General features: G+C 46.1%; 1 protein-coding gene across 1 annotated transcript; it reads left to right on the forward strand.

Annotated features, from left to right (window-relative positions):
• Positions 1-382: 382 nt before the first annotated feature.
• Positions 383-9,496, forward strand: LOC125756422 (uncharacterized). Its single transcript, XM_049411209.1, has 3 exons — positions 383-607; positions 5,657-5,773; positions 9,479-9,496. The coding sequence occupies exons 1-3, from the start codon at positions 383-385 to the stop codon at positions 9,494-9,496; spliced, it is 360 nt and encodes a 119-aa protein (XP_049267166.1).
• Positions 9,497-24,944: the final 15,448 nt, after the last annotated feature.

Here is a 24,944-nt window from a genome sequence, read left to right on the forward strand (position 1 = left end):
CCGGTGGTCATTAAGGGTAACTGACTGGATTCCAAGAGAGGGTAAACGCGTGAGGGGAAGACAGAAAATTAGGTGGGTAGATGAGATTAAGAAGTTTGTAGGTATAACGTGGCAACAGAAAGCACAGGACCGGGTTGATTGGCGGAACATGGGAGAGGCCTTTGCCCTGCAGTGGGCGTAGACAGGCTGATGATGATGACCCTACACTCAGTGTAGCGTACCTTCAGTGTAGAGTAGTAGTGTGAGTAATGATGACATATGCTACGCACTATGGGTAGCGTACGTTCCAGTTTAGTGTAGGGTGTGTGTGAGAACAACTGAAAGCGTTGCCTGAAACGTACTCACCATCGCTTCCAGAAAGTGTTGAATCCTCTCGACCGACATGGCAGCGACCAAGCCGACCTGCGTTGTTCTGCTCCTTGGGGTGTGGGCTGTCGTTCTCCTCGGCATCTGCTACGCCGATTCAGATGAGATGGACGACTTTACAGAGCAGAAGCCGGAAGGGAGCCCCACGTACCTGAAGATGGCCCACTTCGCGGTGTCCACGCAAACGAAGGGCAAGAAGGTGTACGACACGGTTGTTAATCTCACATATGTCGCCAGTCAGGTTAGTGCCGAACTTTATTGGATCCGTTGGTTGCGCGTTTATTCAGGCGAAAAACATTCCCTACCTCATCAAGCGCGAAAACTGACCATCTGCGTCGGCATCCCTCAGCGTCAACACGAGGGCTGCGAAAAAATCCTCGCTTGACTTCGTCATATGAAGTCATCATGACGTCACAAATCGTCGAAATTTGCAACACCGTCATTATGTCATGCGGATGACGTCCATGTTATGCGACTTTATTATGTGACGTCAAATCACATCGTCTCTTGGTCACGTCATATCCCACCGTTGCTTGCTCAAAGGTGGGGCAAATGTGGAGGCAGCGCAAAGCAGACGTGGTGAAGAAAGCTTGCAAAGCCTCCAATCCTGGAGGCAATGCAAAAGCACGTGAGGCGCAGAAAGCTTTCGGACATCCCGGTCGCGGAGGCCGCATTTTCGTTGGAGGCGAAAATGCTTGACGCCCGTGTACTTAGATTTAGCTGCACGTCAAAGTGCCCGAGGCGGCTGAAATTTACGGAGCAGTCTACTACGGCACGTCCTCATAATCATATCGTGTTTTGAGGACGTAAAACCACACCAATTATTATTAAAGCTTTTTGAGGGGGCGGGAGATAGTAAATAATAATACATGTGGTTTTGAGGTGTCAAAACTACGATATGATTATGAGGCACGCCGTAGTGGAGGGCTGCGGAAACTTCGACCATCTGTCGTTATTTAACGTGCACTGGAATCGCGCAGTAAACAGACAGCTAGCAATTCGCCTCCATCGAAATGCGACTGCCGCGGCCGGGAGAGAACGCGCGAGCGGGGGAAGATCACTACATCGGCTGAGAAGAAAAAAAAAAAAGAAACGATGGCTTTCGCTTTCGAGTTCGGTTATGCGATTGCATGAGGGACGCTTGTAAGTGTTTCGTTTGTTGTCATTTATAAATTACAAACGCTCACTATGCAAGGTTAGCTAAGAATTAGGTGAGCAAATACAGTGATATCGTAGATGTACCATGCACTTTGATGCATATCCAGCGCTTAACCGAAGTAGGAAGAACAATAAGAAAAGGGAAAAAAGCTCTAACGATTTTTCTTCTCTGATATTTTTTTTTCTATTTCGCTTAAGCGCTCGAAATGCATCAAAGTTCAGTATTCCAGCTAGTCCCTCAAACTGCTTTAAGTACCGAGTACACATAACAGGTTTCAAATAAAAGAAGAATTAGTCCAAATTATACTGTGCGGACAAGAGGAGTGTTGTAGCGAAAAACAACTAAAAATTCACATGACCACATATTACACATTTTCCTCAGACGACGCGAAGGCAATTGTCATCTCCTTATTTGTATTATCAGTCCAATGTATTGATTCCTGCCCTCCCACAGAAAGCATTCTGCACACAACGGGATTTGGCACCGCAAGCATCGGAAGCTTTATGCACCTCACATGTTCTGCAGTGCCTCCGGGATCAGTCCGCATTTGACATTCCTTTAAGCACTTTCTGTCCCGTCATAGTGACGTCTGTATGACGTGACATATTTTGGCAACCAGTGGCGCCATGACTGCGTCACCGCCATCATACCGCGATGATAACTTAGTGCATCACTCGTGTTCATGCCGACACCACCGACAGTCAACTTTCTCGTTTAATGAGGTGTCTTAGGCTTTCGCTTTATTAAAAAAAATTCACAGCATATCCACGGGTGAATGATGAAGAGCTTGGGCGAAGCTCCTGAAGCAATCATGGTTACACCGTGAAATCTTCAGTGGTTTCACCCAGCAGTAATCAAAGCGATAGCCCAGTACATCATCAAAGACGTGACAAATACTGTTTATATTTATACAAGAAATTTTATCAAACGTAAGTGGTAGCTAGACGTGGGTTCCGTTCCCCCTTCATTATAACGGCTTTATGGTCGGTGAAGTGATGGATCGGTGATGGGTCGTAGTGGGATCTTTGCAAAGACGAAGTAGTGGGCAGTTTGCAAAGGTGGTTACGCCGCACAACGGAGACGTGACAAGGTTAGACTAAGAGGAGCTTCGCCCCTAAAAACTTGGACGAGGCTTGAGCTTCGCCTTCAAGAGTAGAACGCGATAGCATAATCGGGCCCCGTGCGCATCGCCTTCTCAACTGCTAGCCCAGCTTCGGTTCTCGGTGCATGCCTCAACCGTGCCGTATGAAAACGAACGTCTGCCCGCTCAACATTGGCCGTTTCAAACTATCCTAGAATTCCTACTGTAAGCTCAGTTGCGAAATGTCCACTACGCCACAACTCTTTCTTTTAGGGGCGAAGCTCCTTAAGGCGGCACCCGTTCGTCCCTCGTAGTCGTAATCGTAGTCGTAGTGCGTAACCAGTCTTACGCTTTGACCTCCAAGGTGGTGCCGGTGGGAGATTTTTCCTGTGCGTTGTTGAACAATAAAAAATTCGCAGCGGTAGCTAAAAGCCGACTTCTTCTGTCTCTCAATACCCATTAGCAGCCATTCTTTACCTCCAAGGTAGTGCCTGGTGAGATTTCTCCTGTGCGTGATTAAACAATAAAAATTTTGTTCAAAACGCCGTTGATTGATGAAATAAACCAACGAAAGACGCCAGATGTTTTGTAAAAGCAAAACGGAAGAACGCCAGATGTTTCTAAAGCAAAATGAAAAGACGCCAGCTGCTTAACGAAAGACGCCAGATGTTTCCTAAAGCAATGGTTTTCTAAACAATGAAAATTCACAGCGTACATGCCAAATTAAAGTGAGCTGCAAGTCGTCATAACTCATCGAACCTTTAGTATAAACGCGCCCGATCTGACGTCGCTGATGATGTACTGGGCAGAATTCACGGAAGATTCACGGTTTACCGATGAACCTCCGCAGCTTCGCCCACTCATCATCATTCACTCCGTGGATATGCTGTGATTTTTTTCGAATCAACTAAGCGGCCATTACGCGTCCGTAAGGCAACACGCGAACCCTACGCAGCTGCTCACTTTGTTGTTGGTTCTGCTGATGATGACGATTAAATATGCCTGAGCGCTTTGTAATGGCTAGGCCTTTAAAACACCCTCTCTTTGTGCGATTCACCTGTTTTGACGCCTGGCGCGATTCTGTGCTTGTACCGCGCAATATTACGTGCGTTAGGAGACTCCTCTCAAAGCACGACATTGATATAGTTTTTTTTTCCGACGCACTCTGTAGCAATGACGTAGCTCTGTGGTGGAATCTGCTTGTCCCGTAGATGGTCTGTGTTGGATCCTCACTGGTAGAGAAGATATTTATTAATTAATTTTTTTGCATCTTTCCGGATTATGTGGTCCCTAACAACGCTGATTTTCGCTCACAGCCAACGACGCCGACTCCGACACCGACGCATACACTGGAATTTCTGCGAAACGAGCTCTATAACGCTATCGCGTTAAAATCTCAGCGAGCTCCACCCCAGGTGAAAGTACGAAGTGTGGAGCGTTGATTCGCCTGCGCTTCCTATGTGTTTACGTCATATGTATCGCCTCTTTTCTGTTGTTTTGTGCTCCTTTCTTGTGTTTATGTGCTCTCCTCTGCTATTTTTGGGTCATCGGACGGACCAATTGGCCCTTCGGCGACGCTGGCGTTCACGGGCAAGCAAGCAGTGGCGTTCCAAGCAGTTTCAAATGGCAGTACTTCTGTGTTTCTGTTTGTTTTTTTTTACGCCATATTCTTTGGCGATAACCCTATCCAATGTACATGTAGCATGCGCGAACCGAACAACTGAAGACGCATAAGTTCGCATGCACGCCTGCTAGCACTGAGTCGCCGTTTACCTGAATGGACTCGTAAGTTTTCTAAATTATAGGTTCTGCTATGCCCCCAACCCTCCTTCTTTTTTTTTCTTTTTGGTGAGCATAGATGCTGAAATCTTGTTTTCTCGTGTGCTCTATACATATTGTGACGTAGTTGGTTCTTTCTTATAGGATTCACTCCATTGCATGAAATTTCAATGCTATTAAACCTACTCGCCACCCTATGTGATACCCAGTTAAGGGTCCTTGTGGGTCATTATATTGTCACGTGGTCGTGACGTCGACGAAGGCTGCAGACAGCGTATCCGAGATGAAACTTTTTATTTGGCCGAACTTGGGGCCGGGAAACTGAAAGTCAAACTACAGCAATACGCTGATAGCGGCGAACAGAGCGTTGACCGTCGAAAAACTGACATGCGGTGAAGCGTGTCGGCATTTATACATCTGCCGTCGAATATTCCAGCGTTATCCCTGGCTGTCGCGCAAGGTCTAGAATAAGCTCGAGTGCTCGCGTCTTGCGCGAAATCTTAACAAAACGATCTACAATAATCGCGAAGCTTCTCGAACAATGAGGCGCGGTTTGTGCTGAGCGTTGCTGACAGTCTTTGTAGGCGAAAACCGAATGCAGCAAAAGTGATAATAAGAAACGCTCGTGGCAATACTGTGACTGTGATTACGAGCTCGTTTGAGGCTTATGGAAAAGTAATTTACATGCAGTCGACACAGATTTAATGTTTGCTTCTAGTACATCTTATGACGTGCTCGTTCGAGACACTGCCACCATTGGCATTGCCAGAGGAAGGGGGGGGGGGGGGCTGGTGAAACGAAATTTTCCAGGGAACACACGAATACACATAAAATATGGTTGAACTCCGCTACCCCCCCCCCCAAAAAAAAATTGTTGCTGCACTGCTGCTACCAGGTTAATGCTGCGTTGTGCCCTCGCGTTTTGAGTCTACTGTGATGGATTGCCAACAAGCCTAAGCCACTACCTTTGTGTGAAAAGCACGCAGGAAATCTTACTTTCGGAAGGACCTGCCACTATGGCTATGTGGCTCCGGGTCCTTCTACATCGAAGCAACGACGTTGGTTCGAACCCCGGCGGCGTCTATTGTGTATTGGCCGATTAGAGCCGAATGCAAAAATGATCCTGTGTTGTCATTTAGTTACCTGTCATAGAACCCGCATTTGCTGAAATCAGTCTGTAGCCCTCCACTACGGCGTGCTTCGCCATCTCCAGTGCATAAGCGAGGCGTTTAACCCTATGAATGACTGTAATAACTCTTCTCACCTTACAGCATATTCAGGTTCGTAAAGACAAAGCCACCTACCATCTCGACTTCAACACGGCACCGTCAAACTGCACGATCGGTAAAGATGCTTATTCGGCGGAGAAGTGCCTTCCTACCGGACCGGTAAGCTGGAGTATGCCTGCGGCTGTAGAGCAACACTCTTAAAAAAGAGAGTCATTTGACTCTTCTTTGGAAGTCCTGACTTGCCACGTATGCGACTCTCTTTAAAGAGATGGGATCATTCGGATCATTATTTCAAGATCATTCTACTCTCAGAGGACAGTCGTGGAGCCAAAGCCAGAGAGCTGACGGGTCTTTTTAGAGTAGTATAGTGGCAAGTCAGCACTACAGAAAAGAGTAACACATACTCGTGTTATCAGTGCTGTTGTTTTTGGGATGGGCCTGACGACAGATGAGTGCCTTCCGGGCATGTCATGTTCCGGTTCCCAGGTACAACCAAAGATGCCGTAAATGCCTCCGTCGTGAACGAATTGGTAACTGCAAAGCAAAATGGGGAAAGGGCGGCACGAGCGTGAACGGGACCTCACGTTCTGCTGCGAAATCTAGGTCCCAGACACTCCCATAGGCGGGATAAATGTGTCCGGTGCGGGCGAAGTGGTAGCCACAAAGTTAAACGGTAGAATGGTAGCTGGAGCCTGAATGGGGCCTTAAATTGTCCATTAAGAACCTGTATCCAGACAAAACACTATATGGAGAAGCATATATGGCAAAGCGAAACGGGAAAGGAAGATAAAGCGTTAAGCGGGCCTAAAGTTGTCATTCAAAAGCAGGTTCTCAGACACAAGTATAGATGGCGTAACTACCATGGTCGCTGACAAACGGTAGCCGCAAAGTGAAACGTAGAAGGCCACCTCGAGAAATATTAGGGCTTAAGTTCATAGAAAATGAAAAACAGGATGACTGGACAAAATGACAAACGGACAAAGACATAGGACAAAAGGACAGAGACGAACCTGGTATCCAGTGGTTCGCGCTGTTTCTCGTTTTCTATTAACGTGTACCAACGGGCCCAAGGAAGCACTCGAGCGCCTAAAGCTGTCCCGCAAAAACCGGTTCGCAGACACACCCATACATGGACAAATGGCATCCGTTACCGGCGAAGTCGTAGCCGCAAACTAGGGTCTTTTAGAAAGTTACGAAAATACGGTACGCAAACACGGTACGGTATGACGGTACCGCTCCTCCTTTCCCGGTCACTGTGATTTTGCCTGTCAAGGCAACCCAACACCACAAAAGCTTTTTCAAAAATTACTCTGGGGTTGTCACGCCTCATCGTTGCCTTCAGGCTACTAATTTTAAAGAGGAACCTGTCGGTCGGCGCACGCACTGTCACTGGAACTGGGAGATGCTTAAGCACAACGAGCGGGAAAGAAGGAGCGCTACCGCGCTGCATTACCATATTTACGCAGCGTATTTTCGTAACTTGCTAAAAGCCTCTATTGAAACGAGGGAAGGGCGGCCCGTGCGTCAACTGGGGTCTGAAGCTTTCCCGCAAAAACCGGTTTCCAGGCACACCCATGGATGGCGTAACGGCGTGGGTCACTGATGAAATGGTAGGTAGCACAGTGAAACGGGTGAAGGGCTGCTCAGGCGTCATTAGTGTGTGTAATGGAAAGCAGTGGCGAGGAGAATAATGCAGCGCAATGTTTGAGTTTGAGAGAAATATGGCAATATGTCATGAGATATGGTCACTATTGCAAGATTACCATGCATGCCTGCATCCATGTATGCATGTAGCATTCTCGTTTATACCACGATTAAAGCTCATATTGTAGTGTTTACAATGCTTCACCTCTCATTTATGTTTTTCAAACTCATGTCGTGCTCAATACTGCTATATGTCAAGACAGGACAGGATCAATTATCATGGACAATATGACGTGATCTATAAGGCCTATTTCTTACATTCCACGTATGAGGGCGAAATAGCACCCCTGACTTTGAATATCCATTCTGGAGCACAGGCTAACCCAGCCATTGTACACGTATGTCACAGGCATTAGGAAGACCTTATAACCAACAGTCTAGATACTTAATGGGCCCCTGAAACAATTATTCAACGCGGTCAGAAAACATTGCTGATCCTTAGTGAAGGCTCCTGAAAACAGGCGAGCCAAATAATGTAGTGCAGCGCGCAGCCTGAAATTTACAATTGATTCTCAAAGTCAGCTAGAAATCGTTCCCTACTTTCTCTTCAAATAATGTCGTAAATCCAAATGACTTTTTCTGGCGGTTATTGCAGCAGTTTTATGAAAGCCTGTGCTATCGCACTCGAAGCAGTTGGCGGCGGAGAAACACCATTCGCGCATGTGGAAGCTGCACTACTCCGACAAAGAGCCGTCATATGTTGACAAGCAGGGGCGTAGCCAGAAATTTTTTTCGGGGGGGTTCAACCATACTTTGTGTATGTTCGTGCGTGCGTTTGTATGTGTGCGTGTATATATACGCAAGCAAAACTGAAAAATTTCGGGAGGGGTTTGGACCCCCCCCAACCCCCCCCCCCCCCCTTGGCTACGCCCCTGTTGACAAGGCTTAGTTTTTAACTGAGGCGTTGGAGCAGACGAGACTATCTTGTTCAAAATGTTGGTGCCGTTCCAGGAGCAGGACCGGGAACTGAGAATAGGTTAGAACCCACCTCCGAAAACTTTTCTTTTTCATGGGCGATGGTGTCACGGAAATCCATTTGAGAACCACTGGTGTAGGGTGCCTCGGTGGGCGCTTTCTCCGAGGGCGCACGCATCGAGGCACACCATAAGCGTCGTTGCCGAATCGCTCACTATCGGCGCTCGTTATTGCCATGGCGCAGTACTTCACCGCTCAGGGACGGCGACACCACCTCGCAAACCAAAAGCACCCTGCAAGGGAGATTGTGTGAGATATATAAGGCGCATTTCGGGGAACCTCGCACATGTGCTCTGGTGGCGCGATGGGTAAAACGCCCAGCACCTATCGTTACTGTCCGAGAGGTCGTGGGCTCGATTCCTGGCAACGGAACCTTTACAGCGAAGCTTTATACCTCTACCCCAGAGCGGCTACGTCTCCGTGAACAAAAAAACAAAACGCCATACATAAACCACGAGCACACGCTCGCGCTCGCGTTCGCCTCTGCTAACAGATGGGCGCGTTCCTAGCGTTTTTAACTCGGACGCTGAGGAAGGCCACTCTGAGAGGTGCACAGATGACGCGACGAACCCGTTCGCTGTAGACTCGTGCACAACTGCAACGCCACAAATAAATTTCGGTCTCAGCGTGATTTAGAGGACCTTTGACGATTGCAGGCAAATGAAATGCCTTTCTTTGAAATAAGGCATAGAGCATAGTGGCAAGTATTCGTCCCAATAAAGAAATGACAAAAACAAGAATGAAGGCCGCACGCTGTATGATAAGGCGCCTGTGAACAATGGAAACACCCTCCCACGCGTCCCGGTAAAGATTAGGTTGCAGCTGCTTTGCCCTACACACGAGAGCTTCGAATCACGTCAAAGGGTCCTGGCTTCTCTCCCCGTGTGCTTCCCGCTTTCATATATAAAAGGGAGACCTGCCTAGCAACTCACTGCGTTCTTTCTAAGACAGCCACTAGATCACGAAAATTAAAGACACCAGAAGAACAGAGTGAATACAATGCTCGACAAACGGAACAAATTCGTGTTGCTGAAAATGATCTCGGAGCCAGTCACGGTCTACCGCAGCGACCACAAAGCTATTATCGCTACCATTACTCTAAAGTAATCACAAAACTTACTCCACCCCCCCTCTATCAGCATGTGTGGTGTTCGATACAGCTTTTCTGGCCATTCACGTTTGCAGGGCTGGATGATTGGCTAATTTTTACAGCGAAAGCTCTTATGAGATCACAAGAAGGGCCGTTTTTGGCGCCGTAGTTGTCCGCCGCCGCTGGTGTCCGTAACCACTATCGCTCGAAATAGGAAAAAAAAATGAAATAAGAAAAAATTTCAAGAATGGAACGAGGTTCCAACCTGGGCCCTCTGCGTCGGGAGCCAGTGTTCTACCTCGGAGCCATGCCGGCGCTTGAAACTGCGTTGCAAAAAGACCGTATGCATGGCTTCATGTCGCGAAGGAACCACATTAACACATGTAATGTAGCGTGGTAGAAGAGTAAAATAACAACCAAGCGTCACATAACGGGAATTTTGTAACCAGGCGTCACACAATGCGAATTGCGCAACGAGTGGGTTGTTGAATGCTTCCAACCCATTACAGGGGGCTATCCCATAATTCTTCATCGTCATCAGCCGCAGCATCAACAAAGTGCACAGAATGCCTTAAAGGTGTTTAGCGGGTACCACGATTCTCTGCAGAATGACGAAAAATGAAATAGTGGCTGCTTCTCTGCTTCAAAAATTATGATCATCTACAGCGTAGTGGGTTCCTCGCAAGTACTATTCTATAGGTTGCCAAGGAAGCCCATAAGGCTCCCATGATGCATTTCATCAGGGTCTCAATAAAGTTCTTTCCATTGTCTCTCTCTTTCTCACATTCACCTATGTTATATAGCTTGGTGGGAGAGTGAAATAACGACCGGGCGTCACACGATGTGAATTGTGGGTCGTTTAAAGCTTCCAACCCATTACAAATGGCTCAGCCATTATTCTTCATCGTCATCAACCATCGCATCAACAAACTGCACGTAATGCCTTAAATGTGGTAGCTCGTTTCAACGCAGAATGACGAATAATGTCGTGGTGGGTGCTTCCCAACTTCACAAAAGTTATGATTTCTGGCGTAGTGGGTACGTTGCTAGTTTACTTGTATTAGTAGCCACAAGAGAGTTTATAACGGGCTCTAGAAATGCCGCTCTTCTAGCTTTCGCTGTGACTGTGCCTGCGCTTTCCGCGCAGGCCTGGTGTATTTTTTTTTTAAATCGACGCTGTTTACGAAGTAGTTCCTTGTGCGTGAATCCGGAAAACTATCATCAGCATAAACGGGTGGGTGCCACAAAAATTGGGTAAATCCAACTACTCATCACTGGTCCACTAAAAGTGAAGACGGCGACAGGTAGCTCAACAAATGGCTGCAAAGCGAGGGTGGTGAGCCGAAGACCCCGAATACGTACAAAGAGAGAATACTAGGTAAAGGAAGGGACACGGCAGCAGCTGTGAGAAGACCCAGAAGCGATGGAAGGCCTACGCCACCGAGGATTTGCCCGTAAATCTATGAGAGGTGCGAACGCTTGCTTTTAGCGGGAGTTTCTGTCTTTGGACAACCGTGCGGTGTCTGTGACTGTATGCTGTGTAACTCGAACCTCTTTGCACTGAGAATCAACGCAGAAACAACTTAGCATCACTTATCTAAAGCCTAGCAAACACTTAAAAGCAACCTAGAGCCTGCATCGCCTAACTAAGGCCTTTAAACAACCTAGAAGCAACCAGATTAGTCTTCCAGAACTGTCCAGCTTCGCAGTTTCAAGCCTTGGGCGGCTTAGTGTGAGCTTGGCCAATATTTTCTTCTAGTTTTTTTCTTTGTCATTCATAAGTGCGCATTTTACTAACGTCATATCCGTGATACAATACATCAGTGAAGTCTTGGTGGACCCCGGCATAAAACGCTTTCGTGTTACAAGAAAAGGAAGTGTTTAAGTTCATAGCGCGTGCTCACGAACAGATTGATTTTGTTGCCCCTTGTGATCCCCCTCCCTTCGTAGCGTTCAGAGTGCTCGCTTCTACGAAAGGAGGAAGGACGCGCTTGAATCGTGCGGCAAATCTTCGTAACTCCTCTCGTAGTTGGTGGATGCTAAAAACTTATCGTTAGCCGATTCGCGAGGCAATAGGCTGTTCTAATAAAGCCATTAAACGATTACTTTGAAAAATTGCACAGGGCCCCTTTAGTGGACAGCTTGAAGAACCGAGAGACGAAAGGTAGAAAGTGCTGTAGGGTGAAAACCTGGGCTAGTTGGTATGTAACTGTGCTATTTGGGTTACTTGGTAAGAATTCGACCGTATTAATTACCCCACACCAAGCTGGAGCCGCTACACGGCCGTTTTCCTAGGCTGCAGTGTCCACTCGTTTGAGTCGACAGGTGTGTGTCATTGCGAAAGCCTTCGACTTCAAGGCCTTCGAAGTGTGCCCTGCGACATGGTTATTACTCTATAAAAATAGGTGGCTTCTGGGCGGCAAAGTCCCTTCACTTTACATCACTTCTGTATTCACCCGACTAGTCCTTTATTCTAACATTCGATTACTGAACAGTTTTTGTCGTTTCCTCCCGTTTAGACGAATAATGAGTGTTGGGTGACCGTCAGCGTTGCTCTTCCGGCGAATACTACCAAAGTGGACGACTACTACTGCTGGGATTAACGAAGAGCGCTTTTTTCTGTCGCCTGCATGAAACCAACCCAAAAACAAGTAACATGTCCACCAGTATTGGAGCCAGTGGTTGATCTGAACCAACACTGCTTCCTTATTTTCTTTCGCATGAACTCAAGAAGAATAAAACCGGAAAAACTCATTTTGTCCTGGTTTCTTTTTTGTTTGATTTAAATGAGGGTGAGCAATCACGTGATTCTCTTATATTAGGCACTGTGAAGAATAAAATGGGGTATAGCTCATTTCGCACGCCTTTTCAAATCATGAATTCTAGTTTACTGCTATCCCTAGAGACACCCATATGCCTGCTTCGTGTTGCAGGTACTTACCTACGGGGCAGGAACCTGAAGGTCTATGAAAAGGGCTCAACTGCAATGACTGGCTACGCAGCGGGCCACGGAAAAAAAGATTATAGGTGTAACTTTGAGGAATGAACCGTTGGGCGAGTTGGTATTTCATTATCAAAAACACTACGCGAAAAACGAATGCGCTTGTGCTTCTTTTCTTGTCTCCCTTTGTCCGAGTTTTGCGCTCAGTTTTCTTGATCATGATAACCTTGAGGGACAAGAAGCGAGCAGTGGGGGTCAAGGCATAAACGGGTCTTGAATCGGATTTAGCTGCAAGTTAGTGAAATCGAGGCAGTAAAGAAAAGTCGGAGTTTCGCCTCAGCGGCGAAGCAATGAGTGCGATAGCAAGAAATTGGAATGTCAAAGGAAAAACAGCAAGCAGCTAGAAATTTGCTGCGTGCTGCTGGAGCACAAGTGACGCAGGAAAAGAAAACACACAAGGCGAGTGCGAACTAACAACTATCACAGCTCGACACTTGCAGCGCGTTGCTCAAACACAAAGAAGGTGGCATAAAAAGAACGCACATGTATACATGGGACGAGCGCGAACTGTCACAGTTGTTACTTCAACTAACTCCTACTTTGGCTCTTCTAGCTCGCAGGTCACTCCTTTGCAAACGCGGCAGCTGCAGCGAGCAAAATGACCTGCGTGTGGTCTATAGCTTCAACACAAACTTTGCGGTGAAAGCACAAGACACACAAAACTCCCCGTCAAGAGATAATTGCGCGAGCACAGTAGACCATGCCCTGTATGTCAAAGTACAAGTGGAAGGCAAACATCCCAAAACCAGCGAAGCGCAAGACAGTTTTAGAATTGGGGACGCAAGAATTTTGCGAGCCGTCAGGGCGCATGCGCAGAGCGCAAGCCACTCTGGGACTCTTGCGCTCGCGTTGTTACAAGACCCTGCAGTGCCTTACTTTGGGTGGCAAGAAAAAAATCACAGCATATCCACGGAGTGAATGATGATGAGTGGGCGATGCTGCGGAGGTTCATCGCTAAACCGTGAATCTTCCGTGAATTCTGCCCAGTACATCATCACCGACGTGGGTCGGGCGCGTTTATACTAAAGGTTCGATGAGTTACGGCGACTTGCAGCTCACTTTAATTTTACATGTACGCCGTGAATTTTCATTGTTTAGAAAACCATTGCTTTAGAAAACATCTGGCGTCTTTCGTTAAGCAGCTGGCGTCTTTTCGTTTTGCTTTAGAAACATCTGGCGTTCTTTCGTCTTGCTTTTAGAAAACATCTGGCGTTTTTCTTTGGTTTATTTCATCAATCAACGGCGTTTTGAACAAATTTTTTATTGTTTAATCACGCACAGGAGAAATCTCACCAGGCACTACCTTGGAGGTAAACAATGGCTGCTAATGGGAATGAGAGACAGAAGAAGTCGGCTTTTAGCTGACACTTACACTTCTACTTCTACTAACGTTTCCTACTGGAACATGCCAATGGCTGCTAATGGGGAATGTGGGACAGAAGAATTCGGCGTTTAGTTAACGCGCACGCTGCGAATTTTTTATTGTTCAAAAACGCACAGGAAGGAATCTCCCACCTGCACCACCTTGTAGGTCAAGATCTCGTACTAGCGTTACGACTGGTTACGCACTACGACTACGAGGGACGAACGCGTGCCGCTTTAAGGAGCTTCGCCCCTAAAACGCAGAGCGCGCGACCTCGAGAGAAGAAAATAAAAGCGATTGACAGTGGCACGTGAAGCCACGGCTCGCTTTCCCTGCTGGTGTCGATTCTGGTCACTAAGGTAAAACTTCATTTGGCTCTAGTTGGTGCATATTCCTAAATATAAAATTTCAATTGGAATCGCACTACTTTGTCCTCCTTCTTTACTTCTTTGTCTCTGCACGCATCTGAATATAATTTCATGTCTTCCCGTATATAATGCACTATCATCCTTGTTACACGTTTTCGTTTAGAGCAATTGTTCTGGGCGTATGTGCGGTAAGTTTGCCTTGGGCTTATATATGCATTGGCGTATGACAGAATAAAGCAGTTAGTCAGTGCTTGTGTCGTACGTTTCTTTTCTTCGTGGGTGTTCTGTGCGTTTACGCTGTAAATTTAGCCTCATGATTTTAGTCGCGTTGTAACATATGTGCTGTGATTCTGGTTCAGCCGTCTCGTTTCTTTCTTCCTGTGGCATAAGTCTACAAGAGCCAACGCGTTCCCACAAGGCTCGCGCCACCACGAGCCACGCGACGCTCTTGTTTTTCCCTGGCCGATTGGCCACGACTGGCTTGGTGGTACAACCCTAAAATGGAAAACTAGCGTGGGTCACCTCAATACGTCACAAACGCAGCGCGGGCAACGACGCAGTATGGCCCGCCTCTCGCATAATTTTAATTTCGAAACGTACGCCGTCCCGTGCGTTTCACCCAAGGCCACGTGCGTTTGTATTTTGCCGTTAGTATCCTGGCGAACGAATGAGGCATGGGGTAATTGTCAAAGGCAGCGAGCTGGGGAGAGAGAGGGGTAATAGGTACGAAACCGTGGTGGAGCTCTTCGGAATTTTTTAATTATTTCTGAATTCCTTCTGAATTATTTTTATTTGTGGCTTTTATTCATACAAGCGCATATATATATATATATATATATATATATATATATATATATATATATATATATATATATATCCGGGACATGAGGGCCACGGCAAAAATCCACCGACGTCCATATAATTGTTATCGCAATGAAATAATTCGGAGCCCCCTGTTACGGCACGTGTGATAATGATATCCCGGTTTTGACGCTTCAGACCCCACAAGTTATCGTTATGATGAATCGGTCCTCTCTGCGCCTCATCCCACTTACCAACTTTAGCAAAAGACTTTGTGAAGCAGGCAGTCTTTTTTGACAGCGCATTCATCAGCGGCCATATAGCAAGAGCAAACAGTTGTTCCCAAACAGAGCTTCGAAGCGAGGAATTTGCTAGATCCCTTGCGCCCCGACTCGACGGGTCTCCAAGGCATGAAGCATACCATCAAACAACGCAAGGCGGTTGGGCGACGCATGTATGCCCAATATATGTACACTCGGCATGGTGCCAAGAGTAGGAGCTGCGCAAGAACACGGCCAGCGCCCCGCATCATCTGCGTCCTCTTACATGACTAGCTTCTGTTATTGCGAAAACAAAGACGCCGTGTGGTTTTCTTCTCTTTCTATTTTTCGCGGACCAAAAATGTAGGCAACATGAACAGTCGGGAAGTACGACGAACGGACCATAGACTGTCGTGTAAGCAGGTGTCCGTATAAAATGGCGATGCCAGCGCATTCGTCACTTTAGAACGCATGTCTGAGGCTTCCAGAGAGGGCCTTGTGCCATCCGGAAAGGTAGGTGACTACTCATATTTCACGAAGGAGGCGTAACATAACCAGTGCAATCAACGTCTTGCAGTCCTTCACGTCCGGGCCGATGATAGAGGCCGGATCCCATGACTCGCAATTACAAACAGCTTCCTTGTTTCTGTTTCCTGTTTTCTGTTCGCGCAAACTCATGAATTTGTTTATTATTTGGTATTGTAGGACATTTGTAACTCTTGCACGCATTGGTGGGAGTACAAACGCTTCCCAGAACACAATTTGTCCTCCTCTTGGGAATTTCTTTTTTACAGCGAAAGCTGTTATGAGATCATTTCACCGGCCGTTTTTGGCGCCGCAGTTGTCCGCCGCCGCCGCCGGCGCCGGTGTCCGTAACCAGTATCGCTCGAAATAAGAAAAAAAACGAAATAAGAAAAAAATTCCAGGATGGAACGAGGTTCGAACCTGGGCCCTCTGCGTGGGTGCCCAGTATTCAACCTCTGAGCCATGCCGGTGCTTGAAACTGCTCTGCGAAAAGGTCCTATGCGGGCTTCATGTCGGGAAGGAACCACATCAGCATATGTAATATAGAGTGGTAGAAGAGCAAAATAAGCACCAAGTGTCGCACAACGCGAATTCTGTAACCAGGCGTCACACAATGCGAATTGCGCAACGAGTAGGTTGTTGAATGCTTCCAACCCATTACAAAGGACTCTGCCATAATTCTTCATCGTCATCAGGCACAGCATCAACAAAGTGCGCGTAATGCCTTACATGGGTTTAGCAGGTACCAACGCTCTCCGTACAATGACGAAAAATGGCACAGTGCCTGCTGGCCTACTTCTCAAAAATTACAATGATTTAAAGCGTAGTGGGTTCCTCGCAAGTGCACTTGTATTGGCTGCCAAGGAAGCCCATAAGTGCATGATCCATTTCCTCGGGGTCTCAGTAAAGTTCTTCCCCCCCCCCCGTCTCTCTCCCACGTCAACGTATGTTATACAGCATGACGGGAGAGGGAAATAGCGAACGGGCGTCAAGCAATGCAAATTACATAACTGGTAGGCCGTTTAAAGATTCCAACCCATTACAAATGGCTGAGCCATAATTCTTCATCGTCATCAGTCGTCGCGTCAACAAAGTGCACATAATGCCTTACAGACGTGTAGCTGGTGCCTCCAAGTAGAAAACAGCGCTACGAGACGGGACGAAGAAAGGGCACAAACACGGTGCTGACTATCAACCAAATGTGCTTTTATTCCACCAGTCCACATATTTATACTCCACCATGACTAAAGAAAGCATAACAAAAAACCAGAAAAGCCGATCAGCCTGCGCAAAGGCAAGAAAAAATTTTTAACTCGACAGAAATGTTATCTCCTTCGGAAGCAGCGAAATCGAGGGGAGGCTAACACATGGCTCGCCGCCTTTACAAATGTGATACGCTTCAGAAACGAGACGCGCACGTTCGTCATAGTTCTTTGATAGGAAACTCGTATCTTTAAAGGAGTACTGACATGAATTTTAAAATTTTTCGGGTTGTTGCTTTAAATGAAAGCACGGGTGTCGAGAACCCTAAAAAGAGTGTCGTGGCGCCTGCGGATGCATAGCATATATTTTTAATACCGCTTCTTTCAACCAGCAGTTTCGGTTTCGGTTTCGAGAGGGCGGCTTCATAGTGACGTGTCAAGTCTGCCCGTGACGTCACGGGGAGACTGCATCCCGCGAAATATGCACCTGCTGTCCTTTGCTGTCAGTCGAACGTGGTTCATGATGAGTGAACTGTCATCCAGTGCCTCCGACAGCGATTTCTGTGATTTAGGCTGCATGCAGAACCCAGACTTCGCAAAACAACTGAGCTGACTTGAAACGTCATAGGGCTCTCCATGCGGTGAAGCTGCCTTGCATATGCTGGGAGTTGAAAACTTTAAAATCAAACTTAAATAGTTATACGTGTTTCCCGGATGCGGTGTGGGGAGAGCGTTAACACTACATGCCAAGGAAACCAAAAACGTCCGTTTTGCTGCACTTCAAAATCGTGTCAGTACTCCTTTAAAAGATGGCTGGCAGCCGCATTCATTGCAGTCAGTGCTGGGCAGTATCGAATATACATGTATCTTAAATACTATCTTAGATACTCTATGGGTATCTTGTATCTGCATCGCGATACGTCTCGAAAAACGAGTATCTGTATCTGTATTTCCGATATATTCGACAATGTATCGTGTATCTTAAGATACAAGATACTTCTATTGCAACACAACCGTGCGAAACAATAATCGCTGGCCAAGCTCCGCTTCTCAAGCTGGAACTGGTGCCACTAAGCCATCTGAGTAAGTCTAAGGGCAGTGACGTTATTTTATCTTTACGCCAGAGTCATCCGGTCAGGCCTGAATATGAGGAAGACAAGCGCGCGGACGTGTACGCCGAACCCACGTACCTTTTGTCTTCTCGATTTTTTTTTTCTTTTTGGCTGCGCCGATGCCGCGACGCTTGCTCTCAGTCACTGTCCTGCGCCGCGTATTCCACAGCCTGCGACGTCTATCGCGCAAATTCTGATGTTGCTACAGTGTCGTTATTGAAGATTCCCTTGCGTCTTTATTCGTAACGAAATGTGACGCGTGTGAGAATGGGGTTGCTTTGCGTTTCGTGGATTTTACATATCAGCAATTTGAAGAATCCCGTGGATGTAAGTTTGACTGCCTGCAATAAATTTAATTATATGCAAATAAGATTCTAACAACTTTAGCACCACTGGTACTGATACTAGATCTAATAGAGCAAGCGTTTACCTAACAGAAAATATCTTGGCGTACCGTATTTTTCAATTCATGGTACATTTATTCAAAGAATGTATGAAATCATAATTTGGTTTTTAGCACAAGTGCTTTCTCAGCTGTAGTTTTGCATTCCATGCATTACCTAGGCCCCGGTACTGTTTCTCGGTCTGGTCATTGAAGTATGTCTTTTGTAACGCGCTACCAAAATAAGATATCTGCTTTATTCTTCTAACTGTCTGCTTTATTTGTATTACTGCTTACACATTTACACCTTGCCAAGGCGATTTTGAAAACAAATATATAGTTACGTGGGCGTGCCTTGAGTATACAGTACAAAACATTCTGCTTACCGCTTAGGAAAATAGCGAAATTGAGTTCGCATTATAACAACGGAAAGCATTAGCAACCAACTTAAAAATGTTAGGAAGGGTATTCAAGAAACCTTGTTTTACTGAATTCTCCGTTTTACTCGTGAGCGTCCCAACGAGCCGTTTCAGGCAATTTTCCATAGGCACTGAATTTTCTATTGTCTTTACAGATAAGTTGACGATACTTCGTGCTCATAGCTATTAAGGGCGCCCTCTGTATTGTGTTTCTGTACTCATTCAATGTGAATGTTCGATACAGAACCACCTCTCTATTTTACTTATATTTGTTTTCCTGTTTTAGGCCTTCTTAAATATTTTTTTGCACCACTAATCGCCATGAAATGGGAGCTATAAGCGGCAATAGCGCGAATAGAGGCGGTGTCCTACGACGCTTTGTGCAACTGTACAGACTTCTGAGACGTTGCTGTGTTGCACATGTTCTCTCGTTGAAGAGAAATTGCTAAAAATTGCACGTTAGTGAGTATATCAACTAAGAATCCTTTACGCCAGTGGATAAGTAGAATATGAAAATTCATTGCAGTTATACGTCATCTACGTATACACCAGGGATCTCAAACTCAGCTTATAGCCAGCGCGTCGCAGTAGCGAAATTCAGTTCCAAGGGCCGGGACAGTGAAGATGGTGGGATCGGAGGTCGGAGAGGGCTTGAACAAAATGGCGTCGCCATTTGAAAGGAAGTCTTTCTCATATCTCATATATAGGTCATTTCTGAAGGGGATTTGGAATCAACATTCGAGAAACATTGACACCGATGTACACAACAAGTGAAATCTGGACGTGGATTCTGAAATTAAGAGTTTTTGTTCCACGGTTATGTTTCAGCACATGGTGACCACCGTTCCTCACGAAAGGAATGCTTAAGACCAGTCATGTCTGTGTAGCTCACGAACATACTTATTAAGAAAATAAAAACAAATGGGACGAAGACGGTCATGTGTGCGGGTCGGGCCGCTAGCGAAAGGTCTCAAACCCCTAGAATACACAAACCCCCTCAACAAAAGATATGTTGCTACCAGCGTTGTTGCTGATGTACACCTGTCCGGATATACGGTATTGCGCAAACCGTCTTTTATGGACAAGGTAAAAGTCCACATTGGTATTTGCGCAGTCGTGCGAAGGCTTGTTATTGGATTTATTGTGATTATATGGCAACCCGCTAGTTGGTCGGCAAGCTGGGCAGCGACTCCCACCAATTACAAAAATGACAAGCAAGAACCACTGTCAGTGAAGTGTATAAAGAGTTGTCCTGTGAAGAAGCTAAAACAAACCGCAATAAGTTGTTTTGGAGAAGGAAACTGATGTACTTTGAGCAAGCAGGGCAATACTTTTGAGATACTAACAGACGTTTCAATCAAGTGAAACAAAATAGGTCAGAGTTAAGAAATTTTTAAGCAGACATTTTCGTGCATAGGCATTTGCTGCTACATTATATGGAGCTATAATAACAAATTTGAGATTGTATCGAAGTATCTTAAGATACAATTCCCGAGTATCGTATCGGATACAATTATCGCTGCAGTATCTTGTATCTGTATCTGCAATACTTCTTGCCTGAGTATCTTGTATCGTATCGCGATACAATTTTAAAGTATCTTTGCCCAGCCCTGATTGCAATGAATGGACAGTTGGCTGTCTTTTCCTTGTTTAGAGACCTTGTTCGCGTGCTCGCGCAAGCGGTCATTTGCACACCGGCCAGTTTGACTAACATAGTAACGCCCGCAGGAAAGAGGAATCTTGTACACAACAGAATCGCAACATTCAACAAACTTTTGCCGGTGCTTCTTACTACATCTTTCCGTCTTGGTGTCTATGTTTACCTGCTGGCACAGGCTACCAAGTTTATTTTTGGCAGAGAATAACAACCTTACCCCAGCCCTACTGACCACCTGTTTAAGATTATGTGCCACCTGGTGCACATACGGGATGACTGCAACTGGTTGCTGGGGGTGTGTCGGTGATTGCACAGCTGCTGAGACCCTGCTCTTAAAGCTAGAAAGGAGGCTTTCAGCGATGCTGGTCAATACAGTTTCTGGGAAACCTGCCAGCTTCAAACGTGCTAATTGACAAGAAAAACTCTCCTCAACCTGGTGGTCACAGGACCTCTCAAGCGCCGCCTTCATGCAGGCCCTGGCAATGCCGCGCGGCATACGAAAACGAAAATAGAAAAGTGGGCAGAACACAACGATATTTTGGGACAACTCCAGAATGGATTTCGAGTCGACAGGCGGTTAGACGATAACCTGTTTGTTCTCACTCAGTGTATAGAAATATCTAAAATAGAAAATAGGCCCTTGTACATGGCTTTTCTAGACATCACTGGGGCGTACGACAACGTTAATCGGGAAATTTTGTGGGGTATATTGAAAGGAATGGGCATGGGCGACGACTGTATACAGCTTTTGAGGGAGATATACCGAGAAAATACAGTTTGCATAGAATGGGAAGGAATGAGTAGCAAAGAGAACGTTGCGAATAGCAAGGGGCTGAGACAGGGATGTCCATTGTCCCCGCTGTTATTCATGCTGTACATGGTGAATATGGAAAAAGCGCTAGAACGTAACAACTTTGGTTTTAAGCTGTCACACAAACAGGGCGGCGTGATGATTGAGCAGAAGCTTCCAGGATTATTTTATGCTGACGATATTGTCTTATTTGCTGACAGTCGAAAGGATATACAGCAGCTGGCGGATATATGCGGAAGGGAAGGGGAAGCTCTAGGACTAGGATATAGTGTAACAAAATGTGGATTGATGGTATTCAATGACCCTTGTGATCAGGCGGTGTCAATACAGGGCCAAGAAATACTGAGGGTGAGCGAATACAAGTACCTCGGAGTATGGATAAATGAGGGTGACAGGTACATGGAGGTACAGGAAAAAGCCTCAGCAGTAAAAGGAAAGAGGAATGCTGCAATAATGAAGTACGGAGCATTGTGGGGATACAATAGGTACGAGGTGCTTCGAGGTCTGTGGAAAGGTGTAATGGTTCCGGGGCTTACTTTTGGGAACTCAGTGGTGTGCATGAGGGCAGAAGTGCAATCGGGAATAGATATAAATCAAAGGAGTGTGGGACGCCTCGCGTTGGGTGCTCACGGGAAGATGACAAATGAGGCTGTAAAGGGCGATATGGGATGGGCAGGTTTTGAGGCGAGGGAGGCTCAGAGCAAAATAAGGTTCGAAGAAAGGCTAAGAAATATGAAGGAGAGTAGATGGGCAGAGAAGGTGTTCCGTTACTTGTATAGGAAGAGCGTGGACACACAGTGGAAAAAAAGAACTACGAGGCTCACTAGTAAATATACGGCTGGTAGTGTAAGTAGTATGTCAACAAAGAGCGTTAAGCGAAAAGTCAGAGAGGCGGAGAGGATTTACTGGATGGCAGCTATGGAGAAAAAACCGGCTTTGAGTAACTACCGAAAGGGCAAAAATGAAATAAGGAGGGAGGCATTTTACGACAATTCAATGGGAAGCGCTTTACTGTTTGAAGCGAGATCGGGTTGCCTTAGAACGGGTAGTTGTAAAGCGAGATTCAGTAAAGAAGAAGAACAATGCACGTGCTGCTGGGAAGATCAGGAAACGGCGGAGCATGTTCTGATTGAATGTGGAGACATCCACCCAGGTGTACGTTTGGGCACGAGCCTACATGACGCCTTGGGTTTTAGAGACAATGGAAAGCTGAACACACCAGCGATTGAAATAAGTAAGAGACGGTTATAGTACTGGTGGCAGAAAACTAGAGAGAAAGAACAAAAATAAATAATGGGAAAAAAAAGGACATTCTGCCGTAAAGGGCACAGAACGGAGCTGAAAACTTAAGGTTTTTTTTTCTTCTGGAGTAAAATAGTTTTAATTGAAGTAAAGACACTAGGCCAACGCTAAAAAAAAAAGAGTAAAGGTTTTTTTTTTTTTTTTGTTCGAGCCTGGTGGCACACTTGTCACCGCCCCGTTATAAAGGGGACGCTCATAGCATCCATCCATCCATCGTGGTCAGTAGGGCTGGGGTAAGGTTGTTGTTCTCTGCCAAAAATAAACTTGGTAGCCTGTGTCAGCAGGTAAACAGAGAAACCAAGACGGAAAGATGTAGTAAGAAGCACCGGCAAAAGTTTGTTGAATGTTGCGATTCTGTTGTGTACAAGATTCCTCTTTCCTGCGGGCGTTACTATGTTGGTCAAACTGGCCGGTGTGCTAATGACCGCTTGCGCGAGCACGCGAACAAGGTCTCTAAACAAGCAAAAGACAGTCAACTGTCCATTCATTGCAATGAATGCGGCTGCCAGCCATCTTTTAAAGATACGAGTTTCCTATCACAGTACTATGACGAACGTGCGCGTCTCGTTTCTGAAGCGTATCACATTTGTATGGCGGCGAGGCATGTGTTAGCCTCCCCTCGATTTCACTGCTTCCGAAGGAGATAACATTTCTGTCGAGTTAAAAATTTTTTCTTGCCTTTGCGCAGGCTGACCGGTTTTTTCTGGTTTTTTGTTATGCTTTCTTTAGTCATGGTGGAGTATAAATATGCGGACTGGTGGAATAAAAGCACATTTGGTTGATAGTCAGCGCCGTGTTTGTGCCCTTTCTTCGTACCGTCTCGTAGCGCTGTTTTCTACTTGAAGTCACGCACCAACCAGCCCAAATCCGTACCCTACTGCAGCTGGTGCCTCGCTTCTCCGCAGAATGACGAATAATGGCTTAGTAGGTGCTTCCCAGCTTCACAAAAATTGTGATTTATGACGTAGTGGGTACCTTTCTAGTGTACTTGTATTGTAGCCCCAAGAGAGCTTAACGGGCTCTAGAAATGCCGCTCTTCCAGCTTTCGCTGTGACTGTGCTGCGGTTTCAGCGCAGGCCTGGCGTTTTGTTCCTCACGAAAACCTCTTCCCTCCGGACCAAATAAATGCCTTTTCTCTCTCTCTCTCCTCACGAAAACGAGGCAATAGTCTACCCTCAAGCTGTGAATTTTAGTGGTTTTATTCACATGAATAGTTGTTACGTGATACGTTACTAGCTGATACGTGTTTTTGGCGGGAACATATCACGTGACTATCTTTTACGTGATGTTAAGCAATTTTAAGTCACTTGACTAGTTGCTACGTGTTTATGATCAGAATATATCACGTGACATATATATCACGTTATGTGATATTAGTCACGTGACCAGTTGTTACACAATGTTGCGTGATGGTAGTCAGGTGACTAGTTGTTACGTGACCTTAGTCACATGGCTAGTTGCTACGTGATATTGAGTGAAAACATTAGAGTGAATGGTCACGTGATGTTACATGATTTTGGTCGCGTGACTAGTTCTTATGCGATGTTACGTGATTTTAGTGACGTAACTAGTTACCTAATGTCACGTGAATTTAATCACCTGACTACTTACTACGTAACGTTACGTGGTTTGCACACGTGCCCAGACGACGACGACAACAAAAACGCAGCCACCGGCGACATCCCCGAAGTGATTCGGGCTTTTCTAACTTACACTCCTCCCGGCTCCTTTGTCAATCGCCGCACTAGATGAGCTACTTAGAATATGGAGGAAACATGCACTCGCAACACTCTACACAGGAGACGAAACAGCTGCGCTGACAGCATGGCAGAAGGCGGCCAGTGACTAGTTTTTGTGGTCACCTGATAGTATTTGTTCCCGAGAAGGCCGAGTACGTCACGGCACCCGCGAGTGCTCTTCGAAATATAAACTGCCTCCGGTGCTAACATACGAGTTTATAATCAAACATTGGTCTTGCGCTGGGGCGAATTAGTTTCGTTGTCACTATCAACGAATCCCTAGGCACTGATTAAGAGTAAAAATCAGATTCACAAATTTTCTGCCTGCATTCCTTTAAGAACTATGAAATATACAGTGCTTCATAGAGAACAATATGCTGCGCTCTGTGAGCAAAGTCCATACAACCGATGTTATGAATCCGCTTCTATATGTGCGCGACGTATTTTTTTCTTCGAGGGATGGTGAACAGCCTGAAGCCATTTTCACGCCGGCTGGGGCACTGAAACGCGCAGCACCCGGGCATAACAAAAGTCACATAAAAAGCAGATATTAAAGTGTCACTGCGGACACGCGCACCCTAAGTCCGTTGATACGCGAAGCGCCACAATAGGTACACGG

Source organism: Rhipicephalus sanguineus, chromosome 11 (assembly GCF_013339695.2).
Source record: "Rhipicephalus sanguineus isolate Rsan-2018 chromosome 11, BIME_Rsan_1.4, whole genome shotgun sequence".
NCBI lineage: Eukaryota > Metazoa > Arthropoda > Arachnida > Ixodida > Ixodidae > Rhipicephalus > Rhipicephalus sanguineus.